The sequence below is a fragment of the Calliphora vicina genome, chromosome 3 (genome assembly GCF_958450345.1).
Source record: "Calliphora vicina chromosome 3, idCalVici1.1, whole genome shotgun sequence".
Taxonomy (NCBI): Eukaryota; Metazoa; Arthropoda; class Insecta; order Diptera; family Calliphoridae; genus Calliphora; species Calliphora vicina.
The window spans coordinates 72,844,806-72,863,309 of record NC_088782.1 but is presented as its reverse complement, the minus strand read 5'-3'; the positions used below and the strand labels follow the sequence as shown (position 1 = coordinate 72,863,309).

General features: G+C 33.6%; 1 protein-coding gene across 1 annotated transcript; it reads right to left on the bottom strand.

Annotated features, from left to right (window-relative positions):
• Positions 1-2,085: 2,085 nt before the first annotated feature.
• On the bottom strand, positions 2,086-18,302 carry Pgant6 (Polypeptide N-Acetylgalactosaminyltransferase 6). The gene is made up of 4 exons (XM_065503174.1): positions 18,127-18,302; positions 6,577-7,448; positions 3,313-4,081; positions 2,086-3,253 (listed from the first exon to the last, which is right to left on the bottom strand). The coding sequence occupies exons 2-4, from the start codon at positions 7,221-7,223 to the stop codon at positions 2,582-2,584; spliced, it is 2,088 nt and encodes a 695-aa protein (XP_065359246.1). The 5' UTR covers positions 7,224-7,448; positions 18,127-18,302; the 3' UTR covers positions 2,086-2,581.
• Between the last annotated feature and the right edge of the window lie 202 nt (positions 18,303-18,504).

The window sequence follows — 18,504 nt, the reverse complement described above, 5'->3', positions numbered from 1 at the left end:
AATTACTGCTGGATGGTCTAATAATTCCCTTGTCCAACATGTACTGGAATTCATTTTTAGCTGCTTTTAATCTGACTGGATCTAGTCGTCTTGGTCTACAAGAAATACTTGGTCCACGTGTGATAATGTGATGATAAGTGCCTTGATTTGATTCAAACGTTTCAGATGGTGTGAAAATTTCTGGATACTTTTTCAGCAAATTGTGATATACACTTTCGCCAGAAACCATTTTGATACCAACAAACGAGACGTTGACAATATTGCCATTTGATTTAAGGTTGGTGGTACCATCAACTAATGCTCTTTGCTTTAAGTCTGGAAGAAGATGATAATGACGAAGAAAATCTGCCCCAATGATTGGGCGAGACACATCAGCTATAACGAAGTTCCATTTAAAACTTCTGCGCAGACCTAAGTCTAAATTTAGAATAATGTTGCCATATGTTTTGATTTCGGTGCCGTTTGCTGCGTATAATGAAAGTTTCTGAGGTGACTTACGATTTTTGCAAGGATATACTGAAATTTCAGCCCCAGTGTCGATAAGAAATTGGATTTTTGAGTGCTTTTCGGTAATAAATAAACGACCATTATATAATTCATCCATACAAGCGGTCGGTAAACTTGTATGAGAGGAGCTTAGTTTTTTGGGGTTTCAAATTTGCATGGCTGAGTACATTTAAGTGCTTTTTCAGCGAAACGCCAATGATACCAGCATAAACCTGATTCTTTCCTATTTCTTGAACTTCCTCTTGAACGAGATCGAGCTTTGAAAGATGACGTGTTTGTACGTTGTGTTGATCTTGAACGTGTCTCTAACGCATCTATACGAGAAATTATGTTGTCCAATTTACTTGATAAATTATTTTTATTTAAAGGCGGAGATATTTCGGAAACAAACATTGATGTTGAACTTGAAAAAGCTTCAACAATTTTGTCGGCTTGTAGTGCTAATTTATCAACGTCACTGGTTTCACACACGGCCAAAATAATCTTTACTTTATCTGGTAATCGTTCCAGAAAGAGTGTTTTCAAAATATCACTACTAACCTTACCATTGGATAAAGATTTCATACGTTGAAGGTAATGGGATGGCTTTTGATCGCCCATATCCATGCCATTTAGCAAACGTTTTAATTGATGTTCCGCAGACTCAGCAAATGAATTAATGATACGATTTTTAAGTGCTTCGTATTTACCAGACTTAGGTGGGGAAACGATTATGTCTTTTACCAAAAATAGGACGGATTGGTCCAAATTCATAACCAAATATTCAAATTTTGTGGTGTCTTGTGTAATTCCACAAATACGGAAACTTGCTTCAACTTGGAAGAACCAAACTTCTGGTTCATCTTTCCAAAAAGTTGGAAGCTTTGGTGTTTTTGCAGAAGAAATTTCTGGAACATTTGTAGGCTCTGCAGGCGGTGGCAATGGATTCGATTGTGGCATCTCTTGTGTCGTGCTTCGTAATGGAATATCTTCAAAAACAGGCATGTTGATTGTAGCAATTATTTTAATATTTGTTTTGCGGGGTCACCAATTATAAATGAAGACACATTTATTTATAAAATTAAAATAATTTATTTAATGACACAAATGTAATAGATAGTTTGAAAATTTTAAATCGAATGAAAATTTATCAAATTATTTTTACAACATTAAAAATGAAATATTGATTGAAAATAATTTTTAAATACAAAGTATAATTAGTAAAGTACCTACAAGGCCAATATTCTTGCACGTTACAAACATCAGCACTAACCCGATATACCCTCCCCACTATGGTGGTGCAGGGTATATAAATGTATTAAACTCTGTTGCCTGGAGAAAACCTGCTGTTTACACATTCCACCGTGCCTTCTCTAAGGTGTCCTAGAAGGCCTACTAAACCTACTTCTAATAATAAGTGATTGAATAAAAAAAATCAGCAGATCTGATAACTCTCTATATAAAATTTACAACAATTGCTTGCTAGCGTGCAGCGATTCACATATTAAATACTAGAACAAATACGAACATTTGCGAAGCTAATTAGGAAGTAACTGTTTTAACTCTAAAATGTGTGTTTAAAATAAGTTACAAATACAATTTTAAAAACTACTTATTGCTTTATTGAAAAACATTGTCGTTTACAATACAAATCATTACATAACAATTAACTAATTGTATAATAGAACACTTTATTTTTGATTTAATTTTTTTCGTTTTATTTTGTATTTATTTATATCTATTGCAAAAAAAACTTAAAAATAAATAGTAATAAAATATTGGCAAACGTGGATTTTGTTTTCAGTTTTGTTAAAAAGAAGAATATGTATAACAATACTTGGCATTATTAAAATAAAATTAAAATGTTTTAAAACTAGAATACGTTAGTTAGTACTTTAATGCTAATGTCTTGTGCATGAACTTATTTACATCTACTTTCAGTTTAAATTTTGTATAAAGAATCAATCGACAGAACCATCGTCGTCATTATCATTATACGAGTCTCTGTCACTAGAACTATGTTCTCAAAATAAAAAAGAAACACATATAATTAAGTACAAAGGGTAATCACATACTGTTGCTATGGACAGACACATTAATGGGTCTTGGGAATTCCCTCCCAAAAACTATCCAGTGCTGTGGTATTAAAAACACCGAAGGACCATTGCATATGCTGGTTATCTTCATCGCAAACATTAACAAAGAGCTTACGGTCTCTCGGCGAAGCTTCCAAACATCTTTTGCTGCTGCCCTTATTTCGGCCATGAACTAACCATTTGTTTTCACGATCATATGACCAGAATTGATTGCCACCTTGACCGTGACAATCCCACAACCAAACCGGAGCATTTTTATACGTCTGTTGGACATCCAAGCAGTCTAGTTTGCGACGCAAACGCAAATCTCTATGCCAACTTAGAGCCCAATTTTGGTTGCGTCCTGGACGTGTGAGATCATCATGGCAGGGATATAAACCAACTTCGGAATGGCGAGGTTTACCAAGTGTGTCGACACATAATGAAGGCGTTCCTAAATTCTGCAGAGCGCCATAAGCATAGTCTGGAGGTTCAATTGGTGGATAAACCTTGACTAAATCAAATGCCACATTTTCCATGAACCACTTGAACGATTTGCACTGAAGTTTTGTGCGTATGGCTTTCTGTTCTGTCAAATCTCCAGCGTCAATTTGCTCGTAGATGCCCTGGCCATGCTCATATAAATAGTTTTTATATTCGTCCATCCACACCTCCGCAACACGTTTATAATTCTAAAAAATAAGAAGGTTATGTAAATTTACAGCGAATGGAAATTATTTGTTTAACTTACTCTATGAACATAATCCCCTTTACGAGGACTGGGTGAACTATTGCGGGGACCTCTGTAGATATGGGCTACACGAGAACATGGAGCATCGTACATTTCACCACCACACATCCATATTTTGAAACTTAATTCGTATTGTTCACCTCCCCAGATGTCCAAACCTTCATCGTAACCACCCAACTCAAAGAAAAACTCACGAGAAATCGCAAACAGTCCTCCAGCCATAACTGGACTCTTGAAAGGTTTGGTGCGATCTTCCAAATCTGTTGGCAACAGTGGCAAACGTTTATAGTAAAACTCCCAATCAAAAGCACCACGTGCTCCTTCATCCTGAGCACGATACTCAAAATTGCTGTGATCGATGACATCGATAAAGGGACACACAGCAGTGCGTTTATTGATGGCTATCGGTTCCAATAGAGGTGGCAGCCAATTATAGTTTGCTTCTATATGCGAATCCAAAAATATTAGGACCTCAGCTGTAGCCTTACGTGCCCCAGCCATGCGGGCTCCGATTAGACCAGTTCTCTTGTTCAAGCGTATAATTTGTACCAGCTTTGGGAAATTCTCGGCTACATACTGATCCAATTGCTTGAACAGATATTCACGATCGCTAAAGTCATCGACTAATATGATTTCCTTTAACAATTCGGGCGGCGAACGATTCATTAAACTGTGTACTGAGCGTATTAGAACACTAAAGTGTTCATTGAAGTATGGAATGACTATGCTCACCGTTGGCAGTTCTGGAAGATATTGTTTTGTGCGACAGCTGTAATCGAGGGAAAGTAGACATTATAAGGTGTATGTATATAAATTAGGGTATTCAATTAATCGAGTTTTAGATTTATTCGGTTAATAATCGGTTAATTTTAAATTATTCGATTAACCGAATAATTTCTATTTCAATTTTATATTGAAAATACAACAACGAATTTTGTGTACAAAAACATAAAAAAACGGCAAATAAGGTATTTGAGATCATTTTTGTAAACATATCGCCTATTTGCTGCAACAATGTCATAACTCAAAATCCGTGTTTTTTGAACTGAGTAATACAAAATATGCGCCGTTGTTAATCTTTCATACAGTTTTATCAGTTTTCAAAAAAGTCAATTATTTTTTGTGTGAGAGTTTTTTTTGTTGTAAACATCAAAATTTAAATTCATGTTTTCTCGTATATTTGATAAGTAAAAATTTGGGTTAAATACAGATTAGAAAGATATTCAGCCTTATCATTTAAGGCGAAGTCGTTTTACGACAACGACAGTTTCGTACTAGATTAATGAAACAGGTTGAATAATTTCTTTAATCTAGTACGAAACTTTCGTTGTCGTAAAACGACTACGCCTTACATGATAAGGCTGATTAACATCTACTATTTATATTTCTGAAATCACATGATTTGTTGAAAATTTATTTAAGAAATAGCAAAATGTCATAAAACATTCCAAGACGTTTTTCTCGAAACAACTTTTTTTGAATTATGACGTTGTTGCAGCAAATGAGCGATGTGTGAGTTTTTTAGGGTTTTTGTGAGATCTTCTGAAATAATCTTTTATAAAAAGAATATAATTTAATCGATTTTTTTCTTTAGATTTAATAAAACTTTTCTTGGAAATAAACTTTCTCGCTGATTGTATATGTTGGAGAAATCAAAAGCATGATAAAGAATATTCCTTTTTGGATTGTTTTAGATTTTGATTAATTTAATAGTTTCGTTTAGTTATGATAAAAGACTCATTTCAAAAATAAGTTTCGTCTATACATGTTTACAAACAAAGTTGCAAAGACATGTAAATTAAATATGTCAGTCGTTATACATACTCACTAATCATGTTTATTGGATGTTCAAAAATATCTAATTTTAATTTGAAATTTGTATTTGAATTGAAAGGGAAAAATAAATACAAACAAATTTTTTAAAGGGCAAAAAAAATAAATTTCGGTTAATCGACACAAATTAATCGGTTTATTTGTTATTTGAATATCGGCAATTTTAAATTATTCGAACTGTTAACCGTCCAAAATTAATCGGTTAACCGATTAACGGTTAAACGATTGAATACCCTAATATAAATTAAAGATAACACTACTAAAAAATGTTCATCATTTGAAGAATCTCTATTTGCGGCACATACAAACATTATTTTAAACGTTGACATGTCGATGTCGGTAAATGATGAATTGCAGAGCGAACTTTCATGAATAAAACTATGGAGGAAGTCATGATATTATATTATCTGAAAGTGGTAATAATCTTGTAGAAGATTGTTGAATTTCGATGAAACTAGGACCCATTTCGAATACAAGCCAGACGAAGTATTCGAAATGTGAATGAAAATAAATTCTCTAAAGTTTTATGGGAAAGCTATAAACTAATTTTTACTGACATAAAAAATATTGGATCACAGAACTTAGGGATCAAAGATCGACAATAAGGAGGCTGTTATATAGAGCAAAGCTCAGAATCTGCTACAATAGGTATTAATGTGATCCAAAAGGTCGAAAAAGGGCATCGTACTGTGAGTCATTGATATCGTATGGGAGGGATATGCACTGTAAAATACACTTCCACTCGTAGATCTATGGGGTTATCCAGATAAGTGGAAAGAAAAAAGTAAGATTTGAAGAAGAAAAGACATTTCGAAACACCAAAAGCCAACCTACTCACCCGATAAAGCATAGTAGATTGCTCAAATCCTGACTAGCTATATTCATCAGTTCATCGTGAAATTTTTCACTTAGTAATTTTTGTCAAAGACTCTGTAATCTAGGACAGTTGCTGTATCTAACTCCTCAACAGAGTACAAAAATCCTGTGGGCTACTATCTCATTAATGTAAACCTAAATTCTTACCAGTCGAATTCCTACATGTGTAGTAAAAAAAGGTCTTATTTTTTAGGCATTCCCGCATCTTCCATAATAATTTGTTGGGTCTTATTTTTTAGGCATTCCCGCATCTTCCATAATAATTTATAGGTAGTCAATTCCGCAGTAAAACATCTATATTTTACGTTTTGCTGCATTGAGATCTCCTTATTGACGCACAATTTATACTTGTACCAATCGTTCCATATTCTAGTAAGCTTGACTTTGTTTTTTACTCTTGTATTTTTTTAACTAAATTTTTGGAAAATGGTTAATCGTTCTAAATAACTGACTATCCTAGATTGATGAATATAACATCCTCAAATTTCTTATACAAAATGTGTATTGCAAGATAATTTATTTTTAGCTGTTGAGTAATATAATAAGAAAACTCACCCCTTATTCCGTATATCGGGCACTGAACGATTTACCGATATCATATCTGACAAATAGGCATTGAAACCATTTTCTAAAGACATTTTGCGCTCTAAATCCCGCGTCGATTCGTCATTGTTTGTGGCACGTTTACCCTGTTCGCCGAAACCAATACGCTTGACATCACGTTCCATGGCTGTATAGTCGTGCCAATCTTTTTTCGTTTGATTTGGTGGCAGTATTTGTTGTTGTTGTTCTTGTTGTGGTTTTTGATCGTTTTCAACAACATTTTCTTGTTGCTGATTGGGATCTTCTTCATCAATTGCATTATTTAACTCTTCTTCCTCAATGGCATTCTGCTGGTCATTTTTATTAATTTGAGGGTGTTGTACAGGTGGCACAAATGGTGGTGGCTTTCTTGCATGATCTTTATGGGACTGTTCATTTACCGGTGCTGGTCCCACTGGTTGGTCATCTAGCAAGGGTTCTCCAAGTTTTCTGTTCTGTCTCTGTTGCAGTTCATATGGCGCTGCATTCGGTCGCTGATTTGGCAAACGATTTGTATATGGACTGGCTGATAAGTATCCCGTTAAAAGTATGAATAATGTTCCAACTATGATAAGTAGACAGCCAGTTTTAAAAAGCCACTTGATATTAGGTCGCCTCATAGTTGTGGTGGTTGTTTAATGATTTTTTTTTGTTTGGTCCGCTTAAACTCTAACGTTTCATCAAGACTTTTCTCAAATGAAATTTTGCAAATATAAATAAATTAAATAAATATTGCGTATGGAACTTTGATGGCTGCTAGTTTAATTTTTTACTTTATTTTGTTTTTGTTTATTTACTCATTTACGTGTTTTAAAGCACAAACTAAAATAATAATAAAAAATTTGCTGAAAGTAAAAGAGAAAAAAATATACTTGTTAACACAAATATTTCAACAAAATTTACTGATAACAGTTTGTAGTTTGTTTGTGTGTACAATATGTACAGTACGAGTAATTCTTTACAATTGTGTTTGGTGTACAAAACATTTGGTCGAGTTTTCTTGACTGGCGTCTTAAAAATGTGGTTACAGTTTCCTCAATTGCAAATGTTAAGTCTTAAATTCATAATTAAAATTAAAAAATGTGTGGGCTGCAGAAATCCAGAAATTCGTTTTATCCAGATAATAGTGTATGTAGTAACATTAATTGAGCATTATACGCTTTGATATTTTCACTGCGTGACTTAATTGATAAAATAACTTTTTTCAACGGTAAATTACATGTATTGTATTGTACACTGAAAATAAAATGTTTATATCTAAAAAAAATATCTCTCTAAATATAAAAATAAAAAAATATAAAACTGATATCTTTCCAACAAAAGAAACAATTTTAAAATTATTTTCAAAATAAAATATTTATGACGTTTTGAATTAGTAACTTTAAGAATACCGTTATTTCACTAAACCGAAGTGATAGGGAAAAACTAAAAATATTTCCGTTATCTATGGACACCAACAAAACAGAGTTGCTACATGAGAACCCCTGCATATTTTGTTCATTCACTTTTGTGTTCACTAATCATCACAGTAGCAAAGAAAAATCTTAATTTGATTATATTACAATTATTTATTTTCCATAAAATTTAGTTGGCATTATAATTCAATGCAAATATTTAAAAAAAATTATAAATAGTTCTGCCCCAGAGTTTTACTACGACCATGTAAATATTGTATATTATTGTATATTTAACCCTTTCACGCACAAAACTAGTACGCAAAAGTTTTTGAGAATCTGAGTGCACTTTGTAAAGTATTAAGAGCTATTTTAAACATATATAAAAAGAAAAAATAAAAATGTAAGTAGATTACTGAAAATCTCTTGGGACAAATGTGTCCCAATATGCATTAAGGGTCGACTATCTCTGAACTGAGAAATTAGTATCAGGAGGTTATAAATACATTTTCAACCTGAAATAAAACATTGATTTTAATTAGACAAACATATTTTATTGCTTATTTTAAGGATTAAAAAGCTACAAAACAATTTCGGTTTGATATGAAGCATAAATGAGCATTGTATATTGCAGTCTTAGCACATTGCAGACATCGTTTACTTGAAGTTTTTGTTTTCCATTACCCTTTTTTTGTTATGGATGTTGATGGTAAAATAAAGTTTTGTTTATGAATAGTCGGTTTGTATTACAATTGATAACAAATCTAAGTTTAATTTGAAAGTATCCAATTTTAAACATGTGCCGAATCTTATATACTCTTCACCAAATTATACTTTAAACATTTTTTTTAAATATTTTTAGGTAAACAAAATTTTTTTTTCCAATTTGTTTTTTAATATTTTTAAAAAATTGCTTTATTTATTAATGTAAGTGTCGAGAGCAAACACTGTACTACGTTTGTAACATTTACTTATTTATTTAATTTAATCTACGGTTCATGGTTTAAGCAAGTGCATATGATCATTTTATTATAATTAAAATAATACTATATAATTTTAAGTTTTTCAAAAAATTATTGTTATTTAAACTATATTATAAAATTTTTAAGTCTCAATAAATTTAATCTTATATATAAAAAGAAGTGTACATTTAGATGTCACCACTAACTGCGAAAACGGGTCGTCCGATTTCAACCAAAATTTCAGGGTACATTGGGGATGGTCTGTAGATGGTTCATGTGAAGTTTGCATAGTGGTTCCGGAGATATGGCTGGACCGATTTTTATCAAATTCTCAGTGAATCTTCAGATTTTTGATTTTCGGTCTGTGGGCGGAGGGGCATGGTAAAATCAAATTTTTACACTATACCGCTAATGACACTATACCGCTAATGATTTCAAGGTCAGTAATTGTGGCCAAACTTTGGCAAATAAAAAAAAATCCAAAAAAAAAATTGTCAAAAAATTATTTTTATTTCATCATTCGAGAAATAAATGCTTTTTTTCATTCCCAACGATCAAACAATGCTAATATTAATTTCGTTGCTTAACATCATTCTAAAAATTTTAATTCGCAGTGGTGTACTCTGATGCGAATGATTTGGTGTAACATGTCCGGTACAAACCAAATTTTCATATCGTTCGATAAAACAAGTAGGCCGCTGTTAACATTGTATTATCACCGATGATAAACAAAATTTCCGAAAGTACAACTAATATAGTAAACAACGTCGACAAATCAGATTTCGTTCCCGCCGAACTTCTGCCAAATGCAAATGAATATTTAATCCGTTGTCGACAAGGTATGCACAAGTCTTACAACCAACTACAAAAATTCGGATTGACTGTGGGAACGTGCAATTTTGGTACCAAAAAATGATGATGTCAACAAGCTCAATGAGCGAATTAATTGAAACTGACTGACTAAAGGCCAATCGTTGACTATTGCTGGCTTACATTTGGAAAATTCATGTTTAGTATGTGGTTTGCTCCCGAGTAAATAAAAAAAAAGAAACGTATATCCCCTGTCATTAAGATGAATTCATTAATATAATATCCCATTTGCCTTAAATACGTCCGTTTCTTTTTTTTAAGGGCATATCATGCCACTGTACTTATAGATATCTGCTACAACTTTGTCAAATGACCACCTCAGTGTTTCGGGTGCGATGTCAGGTCGGGGGAGTCCGTGCTTTTTTTTGTCCGGCACTATATATTCAAATCGGGATGCAATATAAAACATAATTATTGTAAGGACCAGCAACGCGGACTGTATAATATACCGGGTTCAGCTAGTTAAATTAATATATTTTTAAAACAGTTTTTTCAAAATTGTTGATAAAAAAAATTCGGGTTAAAAAATATTTTCCCGATTTTGACCCATTGTAGGTCCAACTTACTATAGCCTTATATACATCGTTGCAATGGACTTTAAAATATCTATCATTAGATATCCATATTGTCTATATTAAACCCAGATATATGTAGATCAAAGATACGCCAAAAATCAAGGTTGTCCCGGTTTTTGCCTTATATCTCAGCCATTTGTGGTCCGATTTCGTGAATTTTAAATAGCAACTGAGCCGAATTCCCGATATATTGATCTATGAATCATGTAAGTTATTTGGAGGCTACGGAAAGTTGATTTCAACATACAGACGGACATAGCTATATCGATTTCGCTATCTATAACGATTCAGAATATATATACATTGTGGGGTCGCAAATGAAAAATGTGGAAATTACAAACGGAATGACAAACTTATATGTACCCTTGCCACTCATGGTGAAGGGTATAAAAATATACAATCTTTACTCTGTAAAAAAATTTATTACTCGTATATATCGTTGGCTTAGTCTGCAAACGAGCTATGTCCACTTTTTGTGAAATTTGAGATTTTAAAACATATCAGTAAAATAAGTAATGTGATGATAAGTCCATTAAAAAAACAAATTATTGAAATTTTAAAAGAAAAATATTTTTGCTCATTTACTTAGTGTAGGGTTTATCATTGTTTTGCCTTCGTCTGTATTCATTTGAAAGCAAAATGATAAAAATTAAAACTCGTACATTGTTGACTTTAAAAGTTTCAAGATAAAGAATCAAGCACTTGGTACAATTACTATTATAAGTATTTTGGTTTTAACTTTATTTTATGTGATGGAACAAATACATATATACGTATGTATATCTGTACATTAGGCCGTGTCGAATTGTATGGACGATAAAAAAAGTAAAAAATCGTATAGTAGAAACGCAATCTACGGAAAATTCTAAGAAAGTTTCCTCAAGAAACCATAGGTCAAAAATTAATGTCTTTAAAGTCAGCATTTAAAGATTTATATTACAAAATGTCTGCGATAAAAAATAATACCAAAAATAAAACCAAGAAATCATAGACCTATGATTTCTTGGGGAAAATTTCTTAGAATTTTCCGTAGAATGCGTTTCTGCTATACAATTTTTTATGAAAAAAATCGACCCACCCTACTGTACATATTATTTTTTATCGCAGACATTTTGTAATATAAATCTTTAAATGCTGACTTCAAAGACATCTATTCATTTACATAGCTCTTACAAATTTATAATTTCTTATCGAATAAAGTAAGTCAGACTGGAGTTTTTGAATACAATACTATATTTAATTAATCAATAAAATTAGTTTTTTTTTAGGTCATAAAGTTTCCTGTATAAGAAAAAGTATGACTTAAAAATTTCCAACAGATTTGTCAATGTATCCGAAATAGAGAACGCTTAGTTTAATAAACTCTAACCAATTTTGCTACATTAGTTCAAATATTTTATTTTGTCACCTAAAAACTTGATTTAAACTTTTTTAAATAAAAAAATCTGTAGACTAAATCATTGCACTTTTAATAGCTAAATTTAAATTATACCGGTATGAAGTGTGTCCAAAATATATCCCAGACAAATTTAACAAGTTACTTGTTTTTTTTTTACTAGCAATCAAAATCCTGTTTTTGTTTAAAAGTGAAAAACGCACACTTCACATGTATGTATACACAAATATTCATCAAAAGTCGAAAACGTAATTATAGAAACAAAAAGTAACAAAATATTGATGTTCGAAACAAACTTTGGAAATTCCATCACTAAATGAACGTGGCTACATTCATAAAGGTATTAAAATTAATTATCCCATACACATGTTTTCTCTCATTTAACCTTAATAAAACTACAAGGATCCTATTTTCATTGCCAATTTTCTTAAATGTTTAGATATTTGTTTAATTGTATGTACATTAGGTATATAACTTTTTTACATTTTTTGATAATTTTTTCATTTTTTTTTTTTTTTCAAAAAACGAAAGTAGTTTTTAACAATAATCAACCTGGCTCGAATCTATTTTTTTACTATAAAAAAATAAAAAAGTAATAAAATTTGACACAAGATTTTCCACAAGATATAGCCCTAATGTCCCCTGCTGTGGGTAGTCACCTTGAGTCTTCGGGCACGGTGCAGGGGCTTAAGCATCCTAAGGATGTGATCTAAGAACTACCCTCCCCATACCTCATAGCGTCTGTCCACTATGTTAAGAGCGGCTGTGGGGTCGAATATCAGAATCAGACGAATATCCCGGGTCTGGTAGTCGGTGATGCTATTGGGATTAACGACAGACCGAACAGTTTTCTGACAAGACAGGAAAGAGTGACTTTGGACGACAGTGACGACAACCTCTCAGGTCTGAAAGGGTTAAACCTTTATGAGACTGATGAGGAGGACTTACTCATGGTGTCCTCCGAGCCGCTAAAAGCGATGGAAGACGTACACAATCCGGAGGCCCATGACCCTGCAAAGGGAGACAAAGAACAGAAAAACAAGAAACAGGACTCAGAACAGGACGAACGGAAAAGGTTGGCGAGCTACAAACACTCTCTCCGGTATGTCAGGACGTTGGACTCACGAGATCCCGCGTCCTTGACCACCAGGGAAAAGCGTTTACGGCGTAAACATACCTACCACATACAGAAGTATGAGGCTATGCTAAATACTACTGTTGTGGAGGTCAGGCCAGTCAAGAATACGACCGAACCAAACCAGAGCAGGCAGGTGATCACATCTAAACATGTGCCCCATGCCAGCACTGGACCGAACACGATCACCGTCTCGGAGGATCTTGACGTACGCCCATCTACATCAAAGAGGGCCACGTCGGGACCAAAGAGAGGTGATGACCAATGCGGCACGACGAAGTCTGCTAGCACAACACCCAAGGTGCTGTCCGCAATCTCCTCTACTCGAGGAACCGCGTCGGTTGCCAAAGGTCCAGCTAGCAGGCCTAGTATTAAGCGGCAAAGGTCAGGTGAAACGCAGGTGTCTGAGGGTAAGCGGCTGAAACCATCAACTAGCTCATCATCAGCACCTGAGCTACAAGTAGCCATCATTGATCGTAGTCAACCTGATGGGAAAATGACTACGGACAGATGGCTGCTTCTGGAGGAGAAGATCTTGCGGGCACTAGTTGACGAACTCGCATGCAGTGAGGATGATTCCTTCACTGCATTCGACGGCGCCAAATGGTTAAAGGGTGTCAAGATCATCGGGTGTGGTAACGAGAAGGCTCTAGGCTTTCTCAGAAACTGTATCCGAGGAGTTGGCGAACTCTGGCCCAATGCAAGAATCGAAATCGTCCCACTGGATCAAGTACCTTTTCGTACGACGGTGAGAGAGTGGGTTCCTCCTCCTCTTTTGGAGGACGAAGCCACGCTAACACTTATAAAGCGTCAGAACAAGGAACTTGGCACAGAGGACTGGACGATCGAACGAGGACGCTCGAGGAACAAAGGAGAAGGCAAGGATCTCTGGATCAAAATCGGTTCAGATTCCCTCCGACTCCTGCGTTCTTCGCAAGGCGTCATTAAGTACGGGCTAAACCAACTCCGGTTGATCTTGCCCGCGGTGAAGCGCAGTGATGAACCCAAGCGGCCTGAGAGTGGTACAGATTAATCTGCAATGATACACCTTATCACATACTCCACTGCATCTTACACCACTTTCTCCTCTAATTGCTGATCTGCATTTACTGCAATCAGCCATCTTAGTATTTTTAAAGATATTTTATTCTTTCAATGATAAATACTTTGATTTTATAACTATCGTTATGTTCAACAAGTATTATTTTTATTATTTTATGTTTTTAATAGTCTCTATCTATTTTTAAAACACTTTTAATATATATTTTTTGAATTTTTTATTTTGCTTGTTTATTCAAACAGAGTTTTATTAGAATTTAGTTAGAATTCTTGATTGGAGAGTTTCACTCTAGTGCTCTTTCTCCGATCACTACAGGATAGTTTTTACGATACAGCTTACACTGGATAGGGAAAAACCCTTTAGAAATCCTAGGAAAACCGACTGGGTCAATTTCAGTAATCTTAGTGACACCATACCACCTCCAGCAATGGATGGACTAAATGGTACACGGGACTTGGACGACTCGGTAGAGTTTCTATCCAGGTCATTAAGGGAAGCCTACTATGTTTCGTGTAGGGAGCGGCAGGGACCTAGGAAATTCCGGCAACCATGGTGGAATCCTAGACTAATTCAGCTAAGGAAGGAATGTAGAAAACTTTATAATAAGGCGAAGAGGGATCAAGACTTGTTGAGCTGGGACGATTATCGTCAAAGCTTCAACACTTTCAAAAGGGAAACCAGACGGGCAAAGAAGGAATCTTGGGAGCGTTTCTGTGAGGAACTGGAGAATACCACGGAGGCATCGCGTCTACGAAAGGTACTATCCAAAGATCCTGGTACGCCTGGATTCCTGATGAAACCAGATGGTAACTTTACTGAAAGCAGTACCGAAACTTTGGAACTACTTATGGAGACACACTTTTCGGGTTGCAGGGATGATGAAAATGAGGGCTCCGCTGCACCTTGCAGCTTCTCAAATCCACATAAGTGCATTAGTTAGCTCCATTGTTAGCGTGGAGAAAATTTCGTGGGCGGTGTCATCTTTTAAGCCCTATAAATCCCCAGGGCCAGATGGCATATTCCCAGCGATTTTAACCATCATGCCATGGCTTATAATGATATTTAGGTACAGCCTGGAAACAGGATACATTCCTAAAGAATGGAGAGAGGTTACAGTGATATTTTTCCCCACGTGACTCCAAGTACATCAACAAAATAGCTTTCCGATGTAAATAACATTTGAACGCCATTCGCGTACTCAAATATTTTCAATAAAATACCATTTACTATACTAATTCAAATATAACATAAAAAATTACCTATAACAGATCCTTGTAACCACTTTTAACAACTAGCCCAACATTTCCACGACAGCCGGTTCTACGCACCGGAATGACACGAGTTCACTCGCCCAAGGGCTGTCAACTCAGCAATCACTGCTGCTACAACAACAACAACTAAACCAACGAAATCTATACCAGCCAATGATATGTATTGAAAAGTTCCATGTAAATATGAATTTTTACATTGTTTCATTACCAACATTGAGTGATCTTCTGTATCGAAAGTTTCGATAAATCTAACGATAGTAAAACCCTACATTTCCTATTATTATGGTTACTTTAGAATTTGTTATACTTACTAAAACAGTAGTAGCACTGCAATACTGTCGGAAACCCGATTTATTAACATGAATAAATTCATAATATGAACACTTTTTACTACCATAGGGTACTCTAAAATATGAACTTAGTGAACTAAGCTGTTCATATTTTAAAGCTTTTTTAAATATGAACAGCTGTTTTAACGTATTTTATCTATCTACACAGAGTTGAAATCTAAATCAACAGGGTAGTGGCTAAATTCTAATTCAACTGCTTAATAATTTTTCCCTTGCTCTAGATGGGAATTAGATGGCATTCGCAAATATTAACAATCTTGCAAAAGTGAACTGTACTGGTTTTAATTAGTTCATATTATCGCGAATATCACTGTAATGCATTATCTTATCATTAATAACATATTCGAAAATCTTTGAATGTATCGGAATCGCTAAAATTGGACGTAAATTTTCCAACAAACTAGAACTTTCCTCCTTTTTTTGTTGAAACTACACGGCCACATTTCCGAGCTCTGGGAAACACAGAGGTTATAACTGTATTATTAATGAGATGTACAAGTGATGTGATTTTAATGAACTTTAGATTCGTAAAATCATATCAAGCTGCATTAGATTTGATTTTATGAAGTACCAAAAATATATTGTATTCTTCGACCGAATGAAAAGAAAATGAGTTCCCCCACCAAAATGTTCATGAAGATCGATGTAGGTTCTATCGATTGAATGCAAATAAAAAAGTTATTCATTTCATTAGGATCTACATCATCAGCATCCTCTTCTGTCCCAACCTATTCCCCTTCTTACAATATTCCACATTTGTTTAGCTGAATGAGCGTTAAGAACTAAGTCCCCATTGAACAAAGTTCACAAACCGCAAATGAATTAAGGCCCCAAAATTGTATATAGAAAAACCAACGAAACAACGAAATTTAGAAACTTAGTTAATTTTCTGGGGATTTATTTCATTTCTAAAATTGGGGATTTAATTCACAATGAAATTACTCTGGCTTCGCTCAGAAAAGTTTTTTTGCATTGCGCATTCTGGGCGAAGCCGGTTTTTAACACACCCCAGAGGAGAAAACCTTTGCGCACGGCCGAATGCCGGCAATGCAAAAAGTTTTTAGTATGCGAAGACGTTTTTTTTTCATTTTGGTTGTGGGTTTAGTTCCGTTGGTTAGAGATTTATTTCATTTAGATCTTTTGGGTTTTAATTCATATTGATTTAAGCCCACAATTTTGTGGTTTTAATTCATTTGTGGTTTGGGGACTTTGTTCGTAGCGCCCCTGAAGATTTGCATGTGCCATTGTTTTCGCATTTCTCACAATTATCTTTGTTGTATTCCTAATCCAACAATAGATTATACAATTCTCTGGTGCGCGATCCTTCATAATAACTACTTTATATGCCAAGTCTGGAAGTGAGATAGAGTAATTTACATATATGGATACATTTGTTTAAACTATCCATATATTTTAAACAAGACTTACACCATTTTTTTATAATTTTCAATGTCTTCACGTATTTATGTAGGTATTAATGCACAAACAACAATAACATCAACAAATTGTCATGTAGTAGTATTAAAGCTTTGCATCAATGTTTTATACTGACCTTAAAAAAGTCAATAAACTGAATGAAGAAAAATTGCAAACATGAAAGAGTTATTCATTGAATAAACAACAACAAAACAGCAAATGATCATCAATTTAATGAATCGTATTGAATGTGTGTATTATATGCAGGTGATAGAGTACCCACAAATAAAGAAAATTACAAGTAATGGGCGATTTCTCCAAAAAAAAAAGCAGACAATTATAAATTGAATTTAACAGCTGCCGTAAGCAAGAATTCGGTTCGAATAAAATGAATAATAAAAACAATATTGAGAATAAAGAGACGTAAGAAAATGAATTAAAAAGTAGGTTAACCCATAATCCAAAAACGTTTGTAGTGGTGGAAGCAGCAACAAAAATATAATTAGACCAACTCATCAGCAGCAAGAAAATGTTGAAAACAGAGCTGAAACGTCAGCTTAAATTTTTAAACAAATAGGTATTAAATATAAACATACATATTTATTATGTTTCTTCATTTAGTAAACACAAGTGCTAAGCCACCGAAACAATATTTTATTAAACTAAAAAAAAATAAACACAACCAGACAAAGGTTGTATGAAAAGCTGTGCATATGTAAATAATAAAAAATTTATAAAAAAAGGTTCTATTAATTTGTTTGTTTAATCATCACAAAGATAAATAAATGTATGCGTGTTTGAAATTGTAAAAAATTATTTATAAAAAATCGTTTACTACCAAAACAGGTTTAAAGGCAAATTAATTTACATAATTGTAATTAATATCAAAAAGATACAACATATTGCCAATATTAATCAATGGTGGTGGAATTGATATTTTAACTTATTTATCTTTTAGTAGATATTTTTATATTTGACACAGTACATATACATTTTTTTATCTTTACAATTGGTTTTTGTTTTTGGAGTGCAATTGATAACACAAACTAACACCTTCTTTTCAATTTGTTGTTTACTTGTTTTGTTGTTCTTACCTATGAAGAATTAAGTGGAACTTTTTAACACGTCAATTTGACATTGAATCTCTAGCTATTTAACCAATTTTTTTAATTCTTTTCTCACATATTTTATTAAAACATTTTTTTATTAGGAATTTTGTTAGTTAAAATCTGAATACGAGCAGAATATTAACAAATATTATAAAGAGTAAAACGACTAATAAAAATTCAGTCTTGACCGGTTGATTGTTATTTTGACACTAAATTAAACAATGTTGAATGCACTGTTGCCAACTATTCTCTAAACTAAAAACCGTACCGTAATATTGTACATTAAAAATCGCCGAAATAAATCGTATTTTATTTATTTCAATAATAATGCATGTGGACCTTTGGCAAATAAAAGTATTATTA

What these genes read in the sequence shown, in the direction of transcription:
- Pgant6 (XM_065503174.1), bottom strand. Translation starts at nt 7,223, where the DNA reads ATGAGGCGACCTAATATCAAGTGGCTTTTTAAAACTGGCTGTCTACTT. An exon ending in CCCGATATACGGAATAAGGG is followed by an intron (nt 4,082 to 6,576) that starts GTGAGTTTTCTT and finishes CCTCGATTACAG; the next exon opens with CTGTCGCACAAAACAATATC. An exon ending in AAGGGGATTATGTTCATAGA is followed by an intron (nt 3,254 to 3,312) that starts GTAAGTTAAACA and finishes CTTATTTTTTAG; the next exon opens with AATTATAAACGTGTTGCGGA.